Source organism: Colossoma macropomum, unplaced genomic scaffold, assembly GCF_904425465.1.
Source record: "Colossoma macropomum unplaced genomic scaffold, Colossoma_macropomum, whole genome shotgun sequence".
In the NCBI taxonomy this organism is placed as follows: domain Eukaryota; kingdom Metazoa; phylum Chordata; class Actinopteri; order Characiformes; family Serrasalmidae; genus Colossoma; species Colossoma macropomum.
This window is the reverse complement of record NW_023494791.1, coordinates 13,802,837-13,822,517: the sequence shown is the minus strand read 5'-3', so window position 1 is coordinate 13,822,517 and position 19,681 is coordinate 13,802,837. Positions and strand designations below refer to the sequence as shown.

The 19,681-nt window shown below is 40.4% G+C and overlaps 3 protein-coding genes across 3 annotated transcripts; all 3 read left to right on the top strand.

Moving 5' to 3' along the window:
• The first annotated feature begins 1,799 nt into the window (after positions 1-1,799).
• Positions 1,800-7,464, top strand: si:ch211-198a12.6 (uncharacterized protein LOC563253 homolog). Its single transcript, XM_036573992.1, has 2 exons — positions 1,800-2,025; positions 3,815-7,464. Exon 2 carries the CDS (start codon positions 3,949-3,951, stop codon positions 5,527-5,529), a length of 1,581 nt encoding a protein of 526 aa, XP_036429885.1. The 5' UTR covers positions 1,800-2,025; positions 3,815-3,948; the 3' UTR covers positions 5,530-7,464.
• Positions 7,465-11,282: 3,818 nt separating this feature from the next.
• Positions 11,283-14,064, top strand: LOC118810323 (toll-like receptor 4). The gene is made up of 3 exons (XM_036573990.1): positions 11,283-11,392; positions 11,561-11,727; positions 11,819-14,064. Exons 1-3 carry the CDS (start codon positions 11,306-11,308, stop codon positions 14,019-14,021), a joined length of 2,457 nt encoding a protein of 818 aa, XP_036429883.1. The 5' UTR covers positions 11,283-11,305; the 3' UTR covers positions 14,022-14,064.
• A 1,549-nt stretch (positions 14,065-15,613) lies between these two features.
• On the top strand, positions 15,614-19,674 carry LOC118810322 (toll-like receptor 4). The gene is made up of 3 exons (XM_036573989.1): positions 15,614-15,781; positions 15,960-16,126; positions 16,218-19,674. Exons 1-3 carry the CDS (start codon positions 15,695-15,697, stop codon positions 18,424-18,426), a joined length of 2,463 nt encoding a protein of 820 aa, XP_036429882.1. The 5' UTR covers positions 15,614-15,694; the 3' UTR covers positions 18,427-19,674.
• Positions 19,675-19,681: the final 7 nt, after the last annotated feature.

Below are 19,681 nucleotides of genomic sequence, written 5' to 3'. Positions count from 1 at the left end.
CAAGAAGAGGCTACAGAGGCTCAGACACTGCTCAGGAAACATCATGGAAGTACATCAGTGACCCTTTTTAAACATATAGGGTCAGTTTTCCAGACCCAGAATAGGATTAAGAAAGACAAACATATACAATTATAGACTGATGAAAGAGTTTGGGTTTAAATGGGGTGATTTCACATAGCCTCCTGTATAGGAGACATACAGAACCGAGGTTTTTTTTAAATACAATCACAATGTCAGCATGATGTTACAGAATCACATGGGAAAAGTCTTTTTTTTTTAATGTATTTAAGTACAATAGTATTCAGAATTGGATACTGACCCCTGTGGATACTGTGGAACTGTTACACATTTTATATATTTAACGTCCTGTTTATTTTATGCAAAATGTAACATAAGACAATGTCTCGCATCAAAATAAGAGAATTAATGTAAATTCTGTTTTCAAATTACGACTGTGAAACGAAAAAGTCTGCGTTTATAGTAAAAGCTGTAAAGTTAAAGGGGAATTCCACCACATTTTTTTTAATAATTCAGGCGCTGAGGTGTAAACGAGCTCGTGTAAATGGTGTGTGAAAGCCAAGCTGAAATGGCTCTGAAAATTTAAGCGGTTAAATGGGCCATTTAATTCGTCCAGATTGGGTCTGCCTGTCTTTACTGATGGACTCAACCCTAACACTGCTGTTTACATCACCCTTAACTGTCACTGAACAAAATGACTGAAGGACAGACAAAAGCGAGCCTCTGCGAAAGAATGAAGAAGTATGGAGCTCTTGAATGTCGACTTTCAGAAAGGTGGTTGGCTGTCTCAGGTTTCATGGGCCAGGTAGACAGAGAACAACAAAAAAGACTTCCTCCTTTGTTCCCGAATAAACGACATCTGTTTACCACGAATAAACCAGAAACAGTTGAAAATGGTTGTAGTCTGCAGTGCACTGCTGCAGGCAGTCACAGACGAGGGTACCTGACTACTACGGTCGATACGAGCGTTTAGGCTGAGGACTTAGTGCAGCCGACTACTGCTGCTAAATCCTTTTGTCTGAACAGACCTACTGAGCGCCGTCACTGACTCTGCAGCGGGGAGAAGGTGCGCCCTAACGGCTACTGGTGGAAAAACAGGAGCCGCCATTAGCGCCCAGCCGAGGTACCACTGGAGCACTGCTACGAGCGTCTAACCCAAACCTGAGTCCGCATAGTTGAATGAAATGTCCTTTCCTGTCCGATTTTCTCGGTTTTGCCTGTTATGGTGGCCACGTGCCTGTCAGTTTTGCCAGTGTGTTCCGTGAAGACGAGGCTGAAGTCGGCTTCCTGGTCGAATTTTCCCGTTCCACCTTAAATGGTAAAGCAGTTACAATCTGGCGCGAGGCTGGCGAGGCCATTTAAGGTGGAACGGGAAAATTCGAACAGCAAGCTGACGAACAGCTTCGCTCAGTGAGGCGATCGGATAGAAATCAGGCAAACTCGAGAACAGAAATTAGGAAAGGACATTTCATTCAACTGCAGCCTAAGTTGCACATCTAAAACACAATGGGTGGCTATGAAAACTGTAGTAATCAATTGTATTAACCACAAACTGAGCGCGGCTCAGACTCTGCACATGACATTTGCGCAACTCTGAATGAACACATTTTGACTGATCCTTGGGAAGCCTGACAGCAGGCGAGTCTGGATAGTTTATTATGCTCATCATCATTGTTATCGTGTATGCTGAGGCGCCGAGGCGGTAGGTGGCAGAAGTGTGATCGTGTGGTTGAAGTCCTTCCCTTTTGCTCATGCGCTTAAACACGCTTGGCGCCAGAAGCTCTGTGGCGCCAGCGCGTACACACGCACACACACTCGGAGAGAGAGAGAGAGAAAGAGAGAGAGAGGGGGCGAGCGAGCGAGCAAGCAGACCGCAGCCAAGCAGTGCAGACGCAAGCAAGCAAAAAAAAACACCTAGAGGCCGTCTGTTGTCCAAAGCCTGCAAAATAACAGCCCGCATTTTGCGCTTTTAAGCTCGATCTGAGGACAAACAGGTCGGGAAAGTAGGTACGGTTGGTTTCTGTATTCTAATAGTGGACGTGTGGATTAGCTGATTAATCCACGGTTTGAGATGAAATTTTACAATCTAGCTAAGTGGCTAACTAGCGTGCTACGGGGACGAAGTTATTTTGCGATAGGCGTTAGCTTCGTCCCGTTTTTTCACTTTTTCGTCTTAATACGCCGTATCAGTCCTCGCAGATGGTGTAAATTGGTGTTGAATCGTGCTCTCGACCGTGCCAGCAGTAAAATAGCGAGCGCGTCACTAAGCTCCTGTTGGGTAGCAATGGCGGTGGGCAGCTCGTAGTCTGCTAGCTTAGCGAGGTTCACTTTAGCAGGACGGTAGGCCATGTTGTTTCACCGAGCTAAGAATGTGCTATTAGAAATATCATCGTTAGCTAGCATTATCCTCACTGTTTGTAGCGCCCGTTGACTGACTCTAGCTTTCCTTCAGGTTTACCCGCTGTCAGCGATCACACATTTTGTTCGTATTTACAGTTATTTTGATGACAAAAGGCGCGCGTTGTTGGTTATGTAAGATGGGGGACGCCTTTCCCGGGCTTTTCGCGAGGCGTTCGGCCATGGTTAGCCATTTTGGTAGCCATCCATTTTAAGCCTCAGATGTGCTCGTTACTTATTTATTTATATACGCTATGTCCGTTTTATGATCGGTGCAGCTGTCTTTCATTGCTACAGCGACTTTTTTTGTGTCCGGTATGGCCCTCATTGTTTTAATTTGCCCACGGCGCAGCTGTGTGTTGGAGACTAAATGCGTGGCTACATGCCTCTGAAGGGCGGAAGCTAGCGGCGGCCATTTTAGAGCTAGTTAGCTGTTCCAACCTCAGTCGCACAAGATGCCCACCGCTAAAGGCGGCGTAATTCTGAGAACCGGTTCAGTCAGAATCTCCACGACTCAACACACAGGGGTCTAATATCGGACTGACGAACATCAATTAAACATTATTTTAAACTTAAAATCTATTAAAGATAGAATGCGCCTGATGTACTAGCCAAATTGCTAGTTAGCCAGCTAGTTAGCTGATATTGCATGCTTCACGAAGCTAACTAGCAAGCTATTTAGCCAGCTAACTTAGCCAACAACAGTATTCCCAGTGTTTACGTTCAGTATGTGGTTAAACATTGTAGGTTCTGAAGTTGTAGTCTTCAGTAGACTTTAGTGCTGCAGTTATCAAAACTCAAGAGGTGTAACCTCAGATCTGTTACACTTTAAGGCCTCTCAGAAATGTGTAAACTTTTTCGACAGGTATACCTAGCCAGCAAAGTTAGCTTCAATAATAACTGTCCATCGGCTAACACTAGCCAGATTTTAGCTGTACAGAAATCTGCTAACTAGCTTAATGGTAATAGCCAGGTAGCTTTATTTATGTTTACTGTACTTGTGCAAAGTTAGTACTTTGTGCTTTATGCTTTTTTTCAGTTATTGTGCCGTATTTTGCTTGGGCACCTGCTCTGTTGTCTCAGTCAGCAGTACCTTGTACTCTCATGGAAATGTTTTGTTTATGCATCGTCTTGCTCCCTTAGCACATCTATAGTTCAAGTGTTAGCCTCATGGCCAAGCAATTTGCTGTGAACTAGCGTTTTGCTGGTTCAGCTGGAGTTAGCCATAGTCATTGTTTACATTGCTAAATTTAGTTAGTGTTATAGCTGAGTCTGTTTAAGTTTGTTTATTTTAGGTGTTGTAATTCACTTAACTTGAGCTTTTCTTTATTTTTGCCGTGTAACTGATGTTTATTTACAGACCAAGATGTTAAAGTTACTGTGTTTTTGTCTTCAACAGGCAGGATTCTTCCTGGCTCAGGCTGATCAAAAGGCCTCCAGTATCTCTTATTTTGGGTTAGCGGTGCTCGTAGAGCAACGCTAAATTTCACCTAAGCTTTAAAAACGGAAGTCGTCAGACTGGAGTGCGTCCTGATGGCTGAGTCAGAGACTGAGTGTGACACACCAGGCCTCGACACGTTGGGGTCTGAGTGTGTCATAGCACACACACAAGTTGGAGACTTGCACTATGCAGCGGAGACTGAAATCATGACCCAAGAGGACAAGAGGCTTGACCTGGAAGCCATTCATGGAGATCTGGGGGCAGTCACCTGTGTTGATGCAGTAACGGAGACGGACCATGACTACACAAAATCCGAGGTGCATCATGAGCCACATTACTTTACGACTGCGGACATGAAGGGCAATGAGGCCCTGCTTGGTGAAGTGTTGCTGAAGACGGAGATGGGTGGAGCTGGTGCAGAGCATGTGGTAAAGGTTGAATCTGACCATGGAGGAGAGCTTACAGTGGAGTCAGAGAATGGTGTTATCATTCATGAAGCCCATGGCTTGCAGTGCAATGAGTGTGGGGAGATATTCGGCAGCATGACTGATCTGCACCAGCACTTTGAAATCCATAAAGCAACCAACCCCTACATCTGTGTCCACTGTGGCGAGAGCTTTGCTATAGAAGCTAGTCTGAGAGGGCATATGAAGATCCATATGAAAGAGAAGAGCTACGTCCCCACTGGTGTGGATTTGGTTGGTAAAGGTGTCATTGATGCATTCAACCTGAAACCCCACCAGATGATGCACTCCCCTGAAAAGCCACACCGATGCTCTGAATGTGGCAAGAGCTTCGCTGCAGCGATCACGCTCAGAGAGCATATGAAAATGCATTCTGATGACAAGCCCTACAAATGCACCCAATGCAGAAAGAGTTTTGTCCGCAGACGCCATCTAAAGAAACATCAGGAGCTGCATGCTCGTGAGAAGCCATTTAACTGCCCCCAGTGTGGTAAAGGCTTCGCTACGTCTTCTAATTTGAAACAGCACCAGAAGACCCATGCTGGTGATAAGCCACATAGATGCTCCCAGTGTGGCAAGTGTTTTGCTGCAGCAGCCACCTTGAGAGAACATCAGCGAATTCACTCCGGTGAGAAACCCTACAAGTGTAACCAGTGCAGGAAGAGCTTTGTGAGGAAACGCCACCTGAAGAAGCACCAGCTGGTCCACCAGGGTGGTAAACCCTACCGATGCTCTCAGTGCGACAAAGGTTTTAACCACTCTTCATCCCTGTCGAGACATCACAAGGTCCATCTAGAGGCTAAGATGTACCCCCAGCCTGACAAGGAATTCCCCTTTGACACCCCTATGAAGAGGGGAATGCACACGGGTGAAAAGCCATACAGCTGCAACCACTGTGAGAAGAGCTTCAATCACTCGTCATCACTGTCCAGGCACCAGAGAACTCACTCTGATGGGAAAACGTACACCTGTGCCCACTGTGGCAAGAGATTTAATCATTCCTCTTCTCTTGCAAGGCACCAGCGTGTTCATTTGGATGAGAAGGCCTCCTATAGTGCTATTCCATCAGGAAAGGGATTCCCTCATACTACGATCTTGAAACAAAGAATTCTGCAGAGTGAGAAGCCATACAGGTGTTCTCAGTGTGGCAAGGGTTTCAATCATTCTTCCTCCCTGTCTAGGCATCATAGAAGTCATATTGATCAGTGAGCTTGCCGCTAATATGTTGAAAGTATTTTACAATCTGTCCCAGCTTAGTTTCAGGCCAGCCCTAAACAGTTTGTCTTCAGAAAAATATGACGTGAGAAATCTCAAATTTAATCTGGGCCTTTAGAAGGATCTTGATGCTATATTGAAAGTAAGCTTTACCTTTTAAGAGCGATGAATTTCAATAATTGGTATGATTGACATTGAGCTGATACTGATCTGCCTGATGTGCATACAGAGCTTGCTGTTTTTTAATTTGACTCCTGTATGATAATGTAGACAAACTTGTAGCAATTTCCTGCTTAGTGACTTGGGCCAGTTATGCTCTTAGCAGTGTCCTTGGAGTTAATTAGGTAGAGTGGGTAGTTTTCCAAACTATCGAGTGCATCCTAGGATGTACCTTAGCTCAAGCCTGGCTTTAGGCATAAATGGAGACCAAGTAAAGCAGATTTTGACTCACCTAGTCACTCCCCAGTCCTTGTATCTATCATCCCATCTTTATGGGCTGTTCAGAAGCTGATATCATTTGTAAATAATGTTGATTTTTTTTATATATATTCATGTGTATAGGTGAGTAGTGTGCAGTTCTTCTAAGTATTGAGCTCCCCCTTCCTTTTTTTTTGTTTTTTGGTGTATGATCCAGTTAGTCTTAACCATCTGTGAGACAAAAAAAAAAATGATGGTGCTTGAGAGGGTTTCTCTGGCTCCGTGCAAGCTGTTGGTAAAAGTGGTAAAATCTTTCAAAGTTAGTTTGATGAAAATTTGAGTGACTTGGAAAGCTCTATTGCTTTCAGCAGCTGTTTAAGTCAGCCTTGTAGTGCTTGAGAAAATGCACCAACTAGGAGAAATTGAATTGTAGCATACCCTCAATGATGTGCTTGCGGTCATGCCCTTCCAAACCTGTTCACCACTTTGATGTGCTGCATTGTTCAGCTTGATTCTAAAATGAGCAGCAACGAACTTTGTAGGCCCAATGAGACTGTTGGATGAAGAATTTGTATTCTTTCCTTTCGACCTGTCTTGTCTGATTTATGGACTGATTTGAGCACACCTAATTTGGCATATGATAAATCACTGTATACTACAAATTTGGTGTAGTTTGAGCTAAATGTTCCCTCTAAAATGTTGCTTTACTGGTTTTCTTTGGTACTCCACCACTTGTTACTAATGAGTAAATTGTGCATATTTCCATACAAACTTGCTATAGAACTCCTTCAGTCATCCATATATATATATATAGCCTGTAGTTAACTTATATTCTGGACACATGCAGCAAAGTATCAAAATTTAGTGTAATAGATTGTGTATACTTATCAAAACAAATAAAACTATAGCTTGCTCTTGATTCAGTTTTTGAAAATTCCATAAATATGCGCTTTCTACTTACAGTTCTGTGTATGGAAAAAAATCTTTTACAAACTGATGTATTTTTTTAATATGGTTTGGGTAATCTGAAAGGGAAACGAAAGGAATACTGTTTTTATGGGAGTGAACGTTATTGAATTTTTCCCTTTTTTTCCGTTTGAATAACAATTGTGCTTCAACTCATAGCATAGGCTTATTCATTGTGTTAGATAGGTGCCTTATTGCATGCTGTGTAGAAATGTATGTTGAGCTGTAATAGAAAAAAAAATTAAGATTTTTTGGCTCTTCCTCCCTTTGTTCCTTTACATACTAACCAACATATTTTACTTTGACTTCAGGTAATTTGTTTTGCTTCTCTGTATATGAATATATGTTTACACTGTTACTGCTGTCTTTTAATTTCCCTGTCAGCTGGCCTCATTGTAGAATAACTAGAGGTTAAAATGAGAAGTTACAATGCCATTGATTCATATTTTGATTGCCCTCTTTTAAGTGGTCAGATCTTGTTCCATGTCTCTTCCCCATCTTTGAGTGGCACACATGGATAAATAAAGGTTCTTGACTATCTGTTTACCTGCTTCTTAAACTGATTTTTCAGCTTTTAAAACGTTACTACACAATAGGTGCTTTCTGCAGGTGGTTTTCAAGATAGTAAAGCTTTGTATGTATGAACTGTATTCTTTTGATGATGCACTCATTTTCAGTACTTTGGTCCTAATTTTCAGTTAGCCAGGTAACTTAAGCTCGAAGATGAGGGCTGTCCAATAGGATTGCACCTTTGCTCTTTTGCTATTGGATGGGTTTAACTTTGGGCTTATGTTATCTGGATAAACTATGCTTTGTGAATAACCCTCTACCCTATATATGTGATATAGGCTAATTAATAAACCCTGAGTTGAAGTGAGTTGGGAAGACCTGAACTAGAAAACAACGAAGTGGACTTGAAGAGTCTAGATGTGGGTGCCGGCTTTAAGGCTGATCAAGGCCTGCGCTATAAAAGCCACCTTTGTGGGGCGCTGTTGGACGCGGTTTGTACATTGCGGGTATATGTTGTAACACACGTCACGGCTGCTGCAATAACAGGTGTAAAAATCACCCGGGTATCAAACTGGTGGTTATGTCTGCGAAAGATCCCACTCAGGCGCGCGTGGTCCTGTGTTTAAAGGAAGCCGCAGCGTCCAGTCTCATCCGCACAAAGCCGGCGTGGCTGAAGGTTTTCATTCCAGACAGGCGCATCAGTGAGTCTCGGTCTTCACGCGGCTCAGCATGAGCGTTTCTACTTTTCTCGGAATGAAAACCAGCAGCCACAGCGGCTCTTCACGGAGAAGTTCGGAGGCCCCTGGTTTATTAGGTTCTCAGGCTAAGCAGTCTGAGCTGTTCCTGGTGGGCGGGGTCAGGTCCTCTTCATCTCCACGCAGAGCAATGCGAGCCAAGCCCGGACGTCACGTGCACGCTGACGTCGCTGCTTCTTGTGTTGATCTTTTTCAAACTGCACATAACATTGTTTTTAAGTATAAAACTAATACTCCCTATTAAAAAGACAAACAACAAATAACAAAACGTACATAAACGTCCTAATAGATGTTTATTTAGACGTTTTGTTTTTCAGCATCTCACAAACAAGCAAGCATTTCAGTATTAATGAATAACACTTTTTTAACAGTAATAAAGAGCAATACAGAGAGTGCATTTATTGTGTGTGACTGAACTTTGCTGCACTTATTTGCACAGGAAAACAGCTTAGACTAACACAGACTCTAACCGTAAGCCCTGCTCAGTCTTTCGGGTCGTTTGTTTTATTCCTGTTCACAATTTTGAGATTCTTCAACAATTAATCAGTTTCAAAAAATGTTTTCTGTGACAATAAATAGTGTAGTGTAAATGGCCATATCTACAGAGCCCTGTTGGTGACATCCTGTACAAATAAAGATGCGTGGCCGTGACTTAGTAAAGCGTGGGAAGAGATAATGAAGTCATGGCCACAATTTATCCTTGACCACAGTTTAATAAGATATTACCTCGTTAACACGCCTTATGTACGGAGCCCCGCTGGTGACATCCTGTATTAATAAAAATAATGCCTGGCTTATTAATGCGTGGGAACGAGATCCTAATGCGTGGCCACGACTTAGTAAGGCGTGGGAATGAGATCACGGCTTACTAAGTTGTGGCCACGCATTAGGATCTCGTTCCCACGCTTTACTAAGTCGTAGCCACGACTTAATCATCTCATTCCCATGCCTTACTAAGTCGTGGCCACGCATTATTTTTATTTATACAGGATGTCACCAGCGGGGCTCCGTACCTTATGACTTAGTAAGACGCGGAAACGAGATAATTAAGTCGTGGCCATGCATTAGGATCTTTTTTCCATGTGTTAATATGCTGTGGCCATCCATTATTTTTATTTCTACAGGACGTCACCAGCAGGGCACCATACATATCCTACTATAGGATACCATTACACTGTTAGACTCAACACCAGGCCCGGAAAAGTATCCAAAATTGGCCCATGAGGAAGCTTAATTTGATCAACCATAAAGTTACCCTAACTTCACCACCTCACTGAATGAGTTATTTTATATGTACTTGTGTGTGTGTGTGTATGTGTATACACTGATCAGGTATAACATTATGACCACCTCCTTGTTTCTTCCCCTTATTGTCCATTTTATCAGCTCCACTTACTATATAGGTGCACTTTGTAGTTCTACAATTACAGCCTGTAGTCCATCTGTTTCTCTGCATACTTCCCCTTTTACCTTGTTCTTCAGTGGTCAGGACCCCCATGGACCCTCACAGAGCAGGTACTCTTTGGTTGGTGGATCATTCTCAGCACTGCAGTAACACTGATGTGGTGGTGTGTTAGTGTGTGTTGCGCTGGTCTGAGTGGATCAGACACAGCAGTGCTGCTGGAGTTTTTAAACACCTCAGTGTCACTGCTGGACTGAGAATAGTCCACCAACCAAACATATCCAGCCAACAGCGTCCTGTGGGCAGCGTCCTGTGACCATTGATGAAAGACTAGAGGATGACCAACACAAACTGTGCAGCAGCAGATGAGCTATCGTCTCTGACTTTACATCTACATGGTAGACTGACAAGGTAGGAGTGTCTAATAGAGTGGGCAGTGAGTGGACACAGTGTTTGAGAACTCCAGCAGCACTGCTGTGTCTGATCCACTTGTACCAAGACAAAACACACACTAACACACCACCACCACGTCAGTGTTACTGCAGTGCTCAGAATGATCCACCACCCAAATAGGACCTACTTTGTGAGGGTCCATGGGAGTCCTGACCACTGAAGAACAAGGTAAAAGGGGGCTAACAAAGTATGCAGAGAAACAGACGGACTACAGTCTGTAATTGTAGAACTACAAAGTGCACCTATATAGTAAGTGGAGCTGATAAAATGGACAATGAGCGTAGAAACAAGGACGTGGTCATAATGTTATGCCTGATCAGTGTATAAATACTTTGAAGTGAATTTGAAGTGAAATATAGTTTATTGTTCTGAAATACATTTAAAGATTGGATTTGAAACCTGCCTTCATTTTTGTAGATGATTTCAGTTTTTCTTTTTGGCCTTTGGCCCACAAGCACAAAAAGTTTAGGCACCCTTGCTTTACAATATGTGAGAACTCTTCACATTATAAACCTCCTTTTCAAACATGGTTCTTCACAAGTGGCTTCTCTATTGTATCACTTAAAGAAAACTTTATGAGTTTTAGCCACCAAAGGGACCACATCAGCACCAAAACAAAGCATAGTCATGCAGAAAACAACTTTCCACAGTGTCGTGTTTCCAGGCCTCCAAAATCTCTTGGAACCCTATTAGGAGACAAGGCATCACATCTCTGTCCATTTAAAGACATTTTAAGGCAGAATTGCAGGTTGGTGTCTAAATAGACAGAGGTCCATGCTGTAGTTGGGTATTAAGGATCACTGTAATTCAGTCTTATTTAAATAGAACATTCATTCCAATTCACAGGCATTATTCTTAATATAGCAAAGCCACATACATTTCATGGGATTATATCAGTCTATTCATCTTTTGTTTATGGAATAACTCCTAAAAAAGGAAGTGAGAGTTGCTTACGTACACACAAAAAGTACAAAGGGACATAGTGTGCTCATCAAAGAGCTGCAAATAGCCTTTTTTGTTTCATAGAATAGTTGCTCTGCTTCATGCATTACATTAGCACTTTTTATACTAAAAATCAAAACCAAATATTGTAGTGTTGACCAGAATGAATCTATGGATTTTTGTGAGTTACATTGTTTCCCATGTGACAACCTTTGTTCATGCAGGAATTAGTTCCTTTTTTAATGACGACACAGTACAAGTTTCTCACAGTTTTAGTTTCACAAACACTTAGACACCATTGTTGAAATATCGATCCTACTTTAATATGACAACCTGTTGTATGGATAGAGGAATAATCCTGTATGTAGTTTTCTTTCTTGTGCAAAATGGAATTGGAGAGGAGTGCACACAGGTACGCTTTACTATGTAAATCAATGACAAGTCCAGGAGTGTTTTATATGTGATATGATTGGTATTGTTCTTATTTGTCTGTAACTGTTAAACATTTTCATAGAAATATGTGTGATGTATGGGAGTCAGCAAACAGTATTAGTAATTATTATATATTTTTGATTGACAGATTAGAAAGAATGGTCACTACTTGTGTGGAGGAAGGAATCTCACCTACATACCTACCAGTATTCCTTCCTCTGTGGAGATGTTGGACTTCAGTTTTAATTTCTTGCCCACCTTGCAGAGGACTGTATTCCCTCAGCTGTATAATCTGAAACTTCTAGATCTCACAAGGTAAATGAGTTTTGTTTGTGTGACCTATGACAGGTATTCTTTCCTTCTTCTATTAATGGACCTAATCTGCTTGCATGTGTTGGTCTTTCAGATGTCATATCCATCATATTACTGACGATGCTTTCCACAATGTGAAGAATGTGACCACTCTAATTCTCACTGGAAACCCTGTCTCATATACAGGACTTGATGGATTGAACTCATTACATAAACTACACAGATTAGTTCTTGTGGACACTGGCCTGTCATCTTTAAATGTCCAGTTCAGCAATCTCACCGAGCTTCGAGAACTAAACGTTGGGACTAACAACGTTCAGTCCGTGGCTCTTCCACCTTTCATGATAAACTTCAGGGACTTCAGTTCACTGGATCTTCATGCTAATAACATATCCATCTTAAGAGTAAATGACACTAATGTTCTTCGACAGATGAAGGGAAATATCACATTAATCCTCTCACGGAACCCGATATTATACATAGAACCGGGAGCATTTCAGAACCTTCACCTCAGAGAGCTGAACATACGGAGTGCCTTCGTTTCACTCGATGCACTAAGGGATGGTCTGAAAGCACTTGTTGGTCTTAATGTTGGCAAACTGATCATTGGAAACTACAGAGAGGGCAATGTAGGGACACCTGAGGGCATTTACCTTGATGGTCTCTGTATGATCAATTTCAAAGAGATAGAATTTCTCAGACTTGGTTGGTCAGCTTCTGACACCCATTGTATTGTCAATGCAACAAAGATTAAAATTGAACGAGGCATTATAAGAACAATAGAAAACATTCCGTTTCAGCACATTAAAGAGCTCTTTATAGGTTACAACGATGTACCCATGAACCTGAAGCTTTCACATCTACATTCTTTAGAAAAACTTGTGGTTCTTGAGAATAAGTACACATTCTTTAAGGGTCTCAGTGACATGCCCAAACTCCAGCATGTAAATCTGAGCGGAGGCAAAATGAGTCTATCGCGCTGCTGTTCAGAGTATTTCAGAGGGATGCCAAACCTTCGTAGCCTTAACCTGAGTGTAAATATAGACGTAACTTTGAACAAAGATCCATTTTCTGGACTTACCTCCTTGGAGGTTTTGGATTTACACCTCACAAGGTTAAGTGGACTAACTGTGCAATTTGAACTTTTTAAAAACCTCCCCTATTTACAATTTCTGGATATTTCATATTCAGATGCTACTTTTAGGAGCACAATGACATTTGGTTATCTAAGCAAACTAAAAGTACTAAAAATGGCAGGCATCAATATCCAAGGAGATGCACTCACTTATTTATTCCAAAATCTCACATTTATGGAATTACTTGACATCTCAGACTGTAAGATTGAGAGTATAGCCTGGAAAACATTTAATGGTCTCCCGAGACTAAAGCATTTAGTTCTTAATCAAAATAGACTGATGGTTTTGGATTTCTTAACCCATCCTAATCTAAAAGGTTTAAGAGTATTTGAAGTGCACACAAATAACATTGCTAGCATTGCACTAAATATCCTACAAAATCTGCCAATGAATCTCTCAGTTTTTGATTTATCATTTAATTCGATTGATTGTTCCTGTTCACAAATTAATTTTATTTTGTGGATCACTGGTCATCAACGATTATTCCCCGAATCAAATGACATTTTATGTAAAATATCATCACAAGATCCTAAACTGAGGGTCATTGACTTTGACTTTGAAGGTTGTATACACATCAGAAGACTTGCAATTGTTTTGTCCATATGTGCTGCAGTTCTTCTTGTGTTTCTGTCAGTTTTGGCCTATAGGTTCCAGTTTTACCTGCGGTACAGCTGTGTCCTGCTAAGAGGTTATAGAGCCTCCAGGCAGCAAGAATGTTCCTATGATGCTTTTGTGATCTACTCCAGCAAAGATGAATCCTGGGTGATGGATGAACTGGTGGAAAATCTGGAAAATGGGATCCCACCCATCCATCTGTGCCTCCACGTGCGGGACTTTGAAGCAGGCAAGGCCATCACCTCCAACATCATAGACGAGGGCATCATGGGCAGTCGTAAAATTATAGTGGTCATATCTAAACACTTCATTGAGAGCTCTTGGTGCCGATTTGAGTTTGAGGTGGCTCAGTCCTGGTTAGTGATGCAAGGCAATGCCAACATCATCATCATTATTCTGGAAGATGTGGAGGAGGAGAAGACCAAGAAAGTGTTCGGACTCCATAAGCACCTGAAAAAGAACACTTACCTGAAGTGGAGCGGGAAACCCATCAGTAACATGAGGTTCTGGATTCGGCTCAGGAAGGCTGTTATGATGAGAAATTGACGTGCACATCTCATTGTGTCATTGTGTTAATGAATTGGTGACAACATTTAACGGAACAGAACTGCAGATAGTATAAAACTCTCAATTTTAAAATAAAGCAGTCTAATTCCACTTCTATGTCCATAACTGTGTTTTTTGAAACAGAATAAGCGGTAAGCATACATATGCATATATACAGAAAGTACAAACGTGGATCTCATGATTGTCAACGAGATACAAATGTTCTTTTTTTATGATTTAATTTTCCTGCTATTAACCGAATTAGATTACTAAATTTTTTACTGTGTGAATAATCTACTGATGTAGGTCACAGACTGGTTTGGTGGAGCCCACAATGACCTATGACATGCAAGCTTTACACTTATTAGACTTATTTATGTATCATTCCAACCACATGTAGACATACAGCAAAACAAAATGGTGTGTTTTAAGAGTTAAGGTGCAAAATATAACATGCAAAGCATGACACAATTAAAAGAAACACAAGATTAAAGGGGAATTCCACTGATTTTTCAAAAACTGTATAATTCAACTGCTGAGATGTCAACAACGTCATTCAAAGTGGTTTTATGTAAAAAGAAACATTCTAGAGAAACTCGCCAACTCTGATTTCTTTACAGTCGAGATGGGAACTTGGGGTCACAATGTCTACAAAAACACAAATATAGCCATTTTTTACAATCCAAAAACACCAGCAAACCTACACAAGTCTTTTGAGTTTATATATATAATATTGATAATGGTAAAATAGCAATAAATCTAAAGAAACAAAGATTTCTTTGGGGACCATTTTATCTTACAAAGCCCTGCATATATCACTCCTCCAGAAATAGATATTAAAAACCATACATTTTAGGTAAAAACATCTAAAAACAAACCTAAAACAATGTCTTAGCCATCAGGCAGTGTATTCGTAATCACTTTATGTAATAACTTTCTATGAACTCAATTCAAATTAAAGAAATTCACTAAAGAAAGGTTAGTATACAGAGAGAATTGAGTAAAGAAAACTAGAAGTAACTTGCTTTGGAACTCTAGAGTGGTAGTCAGTATGATCTAATGTCTAGTCCTTCTCCTTCTGCCTTAAATAAAAAAGACAACAGTAACAATGATCATGACAAAAGGTGAGGTGGAGGAGAGCTGAAAGAGACTGCAATGGAAGAGCAGTGATTGGGAGAGATTAGTGTGAGACAATTTCTTTTAAAATAAAAGTTCCTACATTTTTTAAATGTTTATTTCACTTTGGACAGAGTTCAAAGAAAAAAACATTAATTGATACAGAACATTTACATCACATTGAGGTTCTTCAAACTTTAAAAAGGTTCTTCACACTCATCTCTTTTACAAAAATGTTTTTTTTCAAGAACCATTCACTAAAAATTTCATTAGGGAACCACAGTGTTTCTTTTATGGCATCGCTTCAAAGAACCCTTTTGGGCTCCTTTATTTTGTAGGGTGTAGGTAGAAAAGAGGAGTTTCAGACTTTGTTCTGATGTTTTCGGAAATCACAAAGCCTCATTCTTGTGGGCGTTGTTTGAATATATTGTCCATCACGTCATGTTTTAGCTGACATCCCCTGCTTTTCACAGAGTAAGTTCCTTATTTCACATTCCTCATACATTTGGTTCCACATTCAGTTAGACACCGTTGTTGAACACTGATCCTACTGTAATATGACAGCCATTTGTACAGATAGAGGCATGTTCCTGTACGTAGTTCTCATTCTTGTGCAAAATGGAAATGGAGAGGGGTGCACGCAGGTATGCTTCACTATATTATTCAATTACAGATCTATAGAGATGTATGATGTTATGGTCACCATGTCTTGTCTGTCAATGAATATTATGCCCTATGTTTATTTATCAAATATGTAACGTACTCACATATTAGTGTCAGTAAACATGATTGGTAATTATCTTATGAATTTGATTGACACAGATCAGAAAGAATGGTCACTATTCCTGTGGAGGAAGGAATCTCACCTACATACCTACCAGTATTCCTTCCTCTGTGGAGATGTTGGACTTCAGTTTTAATTTCTTGCCCACCTTGCAGAGGACTGTATTCCCTCAGCTGTATAATCTGAAACTTCTAGATCTCACAAGGTAAATGAGTTTTGTTTGTGTGATCTATGACAGGTATTCTTTCCTCCTACTATTAATGGACCTAATCTGCTTGCATGTGTTGGTCTTTCAGATGTCATATCCATCATATTACTGACGATGCTTTCCACAATGTGAAGAATGTGACCACTCTAATTCTCACTGGAAACCCTATCTCATATACAGGACTTGATGGATTGAACTCATTACATAAACTACACAGATTAGTTCTTGTGGACACTGGCCTGTCATCTTTAAATGTCCAGTTCAGCAATCTCACCGAGCTTCGAGAACTAAACGTTGGGACTAACAACGTTCAGTCCGTGGCTCTTCCACCTTTCATGATAAACTTCAGGGACTTCAGTTCACTGGATCTTCATGCTAATAACATATCCATCTTAAGAGTAAATGACACTAATGTTCTTCGACAGATGAAGGGAAATATCACATTAATCCTCTCACGGAACCCAATATTGTTCATAGAACCGGGAGCATTTCAGAACCTTCACCTCAGAGAGCTGAACATACGGAGTGCCTTCATTTCACTGGATGCACAAAGGGATGGTCTGAAAGCACTTGTTGGTCTTAATGTTGGCAAACTGATCATTGGAAGCTACAGAGCACACCATGCAAAGACAACTGAAACTAATGACCTTGATGGTCTCTGCTTAATCAATTATGAAGAATTTTACTTTTACCAAAATCAATGGTTAGATTTAAGCAGCCATGTATTCCGCTGTATGGTCAATGCAACAAAAATCACTCTGAAACGAGGCCGTATAAGAGTCATAGAACCTGTCTCATTTCGTCAACTTAAAGAACTTTACATAGGTAAAAATGGCTTAGAGGAAATACCCCAACTTTCAAACATACAGTCCTTAGAAAAATTTGTTGTTGTTGACAACGATCAAGTATTGTTTAGAGGTCTCAGAGATATGCCCAGTCTCCGGCATGTAGATCTGAGTAGAAACCTAATGTCATTGAGATCCTGCTGTTTCGAGTATTTCAGAGACACACCAAACATTCGCCACATTAATCTGAGTCTGAATGCAAATATAATGTTACTTGCAAAACCATTTTCTGGTCTTGACTTGCTTGAGGTATTAGATTTTCATCACACAGAGATAGGCGTAGTGGGGCAGTTTGGACTCTTACAAAATCTGAAGTACTTAAAATATTTAGACCTTTCATATACAAGTAATACTTTTGGCAGTACTTCGTCTTTTTATGGTCTTACTAGTCTTAAAGTTCTGAAAATAGCGGGCAATGCTTTCCAGAAGGAAACACTGGGATATTTATTTGAAAATCTCATCGCTTTGGAAGTTCTTGACATGTCAAACTGTGACATTGATCGATTAGTCTGGAGAGATTTCAGAGACCTCCAGAGACTACAGCATTTACTTCTAAGTCAAAACAGATTAATGGTTTTGGATTTTTTGGCACAGACAAATCTACCGAGCCTAACACGACTTGCTTTAGACCAAAATGGTATCACAAGTATTCCACAAAATACTCTCCAAAATCTACCAAAAAATCTCTCCATTTTTGATATATCATTTAATCCAATCAATTGCCTCTGCACCCAAAGAGATTTCATTCAGTGGATCATCGAACATCAGAAAATGTTTCCTAAACCTCATAACGTTTTATGCAAAACACTACAAACAGACTCAAAAATGAGGGCCATTGATTTTGACGTTGAAAGTTGCATACATGCACAAATACTTACAGTTGTTTTGTCCATGTGCGCTGTGCTTCTGTTTGTGTTTGCGTCAGTTTTGGCCTATAGGTTCCAGTTTTACCTGCGGTACAGCTGTGTCCTGCTAAGAGGTTATAGAGCCTCCAGACAGCAAGAATGTTCCTATGATGCGTTTGTGATCTACTCCAGCAAAGATGAATCCTGGGTGATGGATGAACTGGTGGAAAATCTGGAAAATGGGATCCCACCCATCCATCTGTGCCTCCACGTGCGGGACTTTGAAGCAGGCAAGGCCATCACCTCCAACATCATAGACGAGGGCATCATGGGCAGTCGTAAAATTATAGTGGTCATATCTAAACACTTCATTGAGAGCTCTTGGTGCCGATTTGAGTTTGAGGTGGCTCAGTCCTGGTTAGTGACGCAAGGCAATGCCAACATCATCATCATTATTCTGGAGGATGTGGAGGAGGAGAAGACCAAGAAAGTGTTCGGACTCCATAAGCACCTGAAAAAGAACACTTACCTGAAGTGGAGCGGGAAACCCATCAGTAACATGAGGTTCTGGATTCGGCTCAGGAAGGCTGTTATGATGAGAAATTGACGTGCACATCTCATTGTGTCATTGTGTTAATGAATTGGTGACAACATTTAACGGAACAGAACTGCAGATAGTATAAAACTCTCAATTTTAAAATAAAGCAGTCTAATTCCACTTCTATGTCCATAACTGTGTTTTTGGAAACAGAATAAGCGGTAAGCATACATATGCATATATACAGAAAGTACAAACGTGGATCTCATGATTGTCAACGAGATACAAATGTTCTTTTTTTATGATTTAATTTTCCTGCTATTAACCGAATTAGATTACTAAATTTTTTACTGTGTGAATAATCTACTGATGTAGGTCACAGACTGGTTTGGTGGAGCCCACAATGACCTATGACATGCAAGCTTTACACTTATTAGACTTATTTATGTATCATTCCAACCACATGTAGACATACAGCAAAACAAAATGGTGTGTTTTAAGAGTTAAGGTGCAAAATATAACATGCAAAGCATGACACAATTAAAAGAAACACAAGATTAAAGGGGAATTCCACTGATTTTTCAAAAACTGTATAATTCAACTGCTGAGATGTCAACAACGTCATTCAAAGTGGTTTTATGTAAAAAGAAACATTCTAGAGAAACTCGCCAACTCTGATTTCTTTACAGTCGAGATGGGAACTTGGGGTCACAATGTCTACAAAAACACAAATATAGCCATTTTTTACAATCCAAAAACACCAGCAAACCTACACAAGTCTTTTGAGTTTATATATATAATATTGATAATGGTAAAATAGCAATAAATCTAAAGAAACAAAGATTTCTTTGGGGACCATTTTATCTTACAAAGCCCTGCATATATCACTCCTCCAGAAATAGATATTAAAAACCATACATTTTAGGTAAAAACATCTAAAAACAAACCTAAAACAATGTCTTAGCCATCAGGCAGTGTATTCGTAATCACTTTATGTAATAACTTTCTATGAACTCAATTCAAATTAAAGAAATTCACTAAAGAAAGGTTAGTATACAGAGAGAATTGAGTAAAGAAAACTAGAAGTAACTTGCTTTGGAACTCTAGAGTGGTAGTCAGTATGATCTAATGTCTAGTCCTTCTCCTTCTGCCTTAAATAAAAAAGACAACAGTAACAATGATCATGACAAAAGGTGAGGTGGAGGAGAGCTGAAAGAGACTGCAATGGAAGAGCAGTGATTGGGAGAGATTAGTGTGAGACAATTTCTTTTAAAATAAAAGTTCCTACATTTTTTAAATGTTTATTTCACTTTGGACAGAGTTC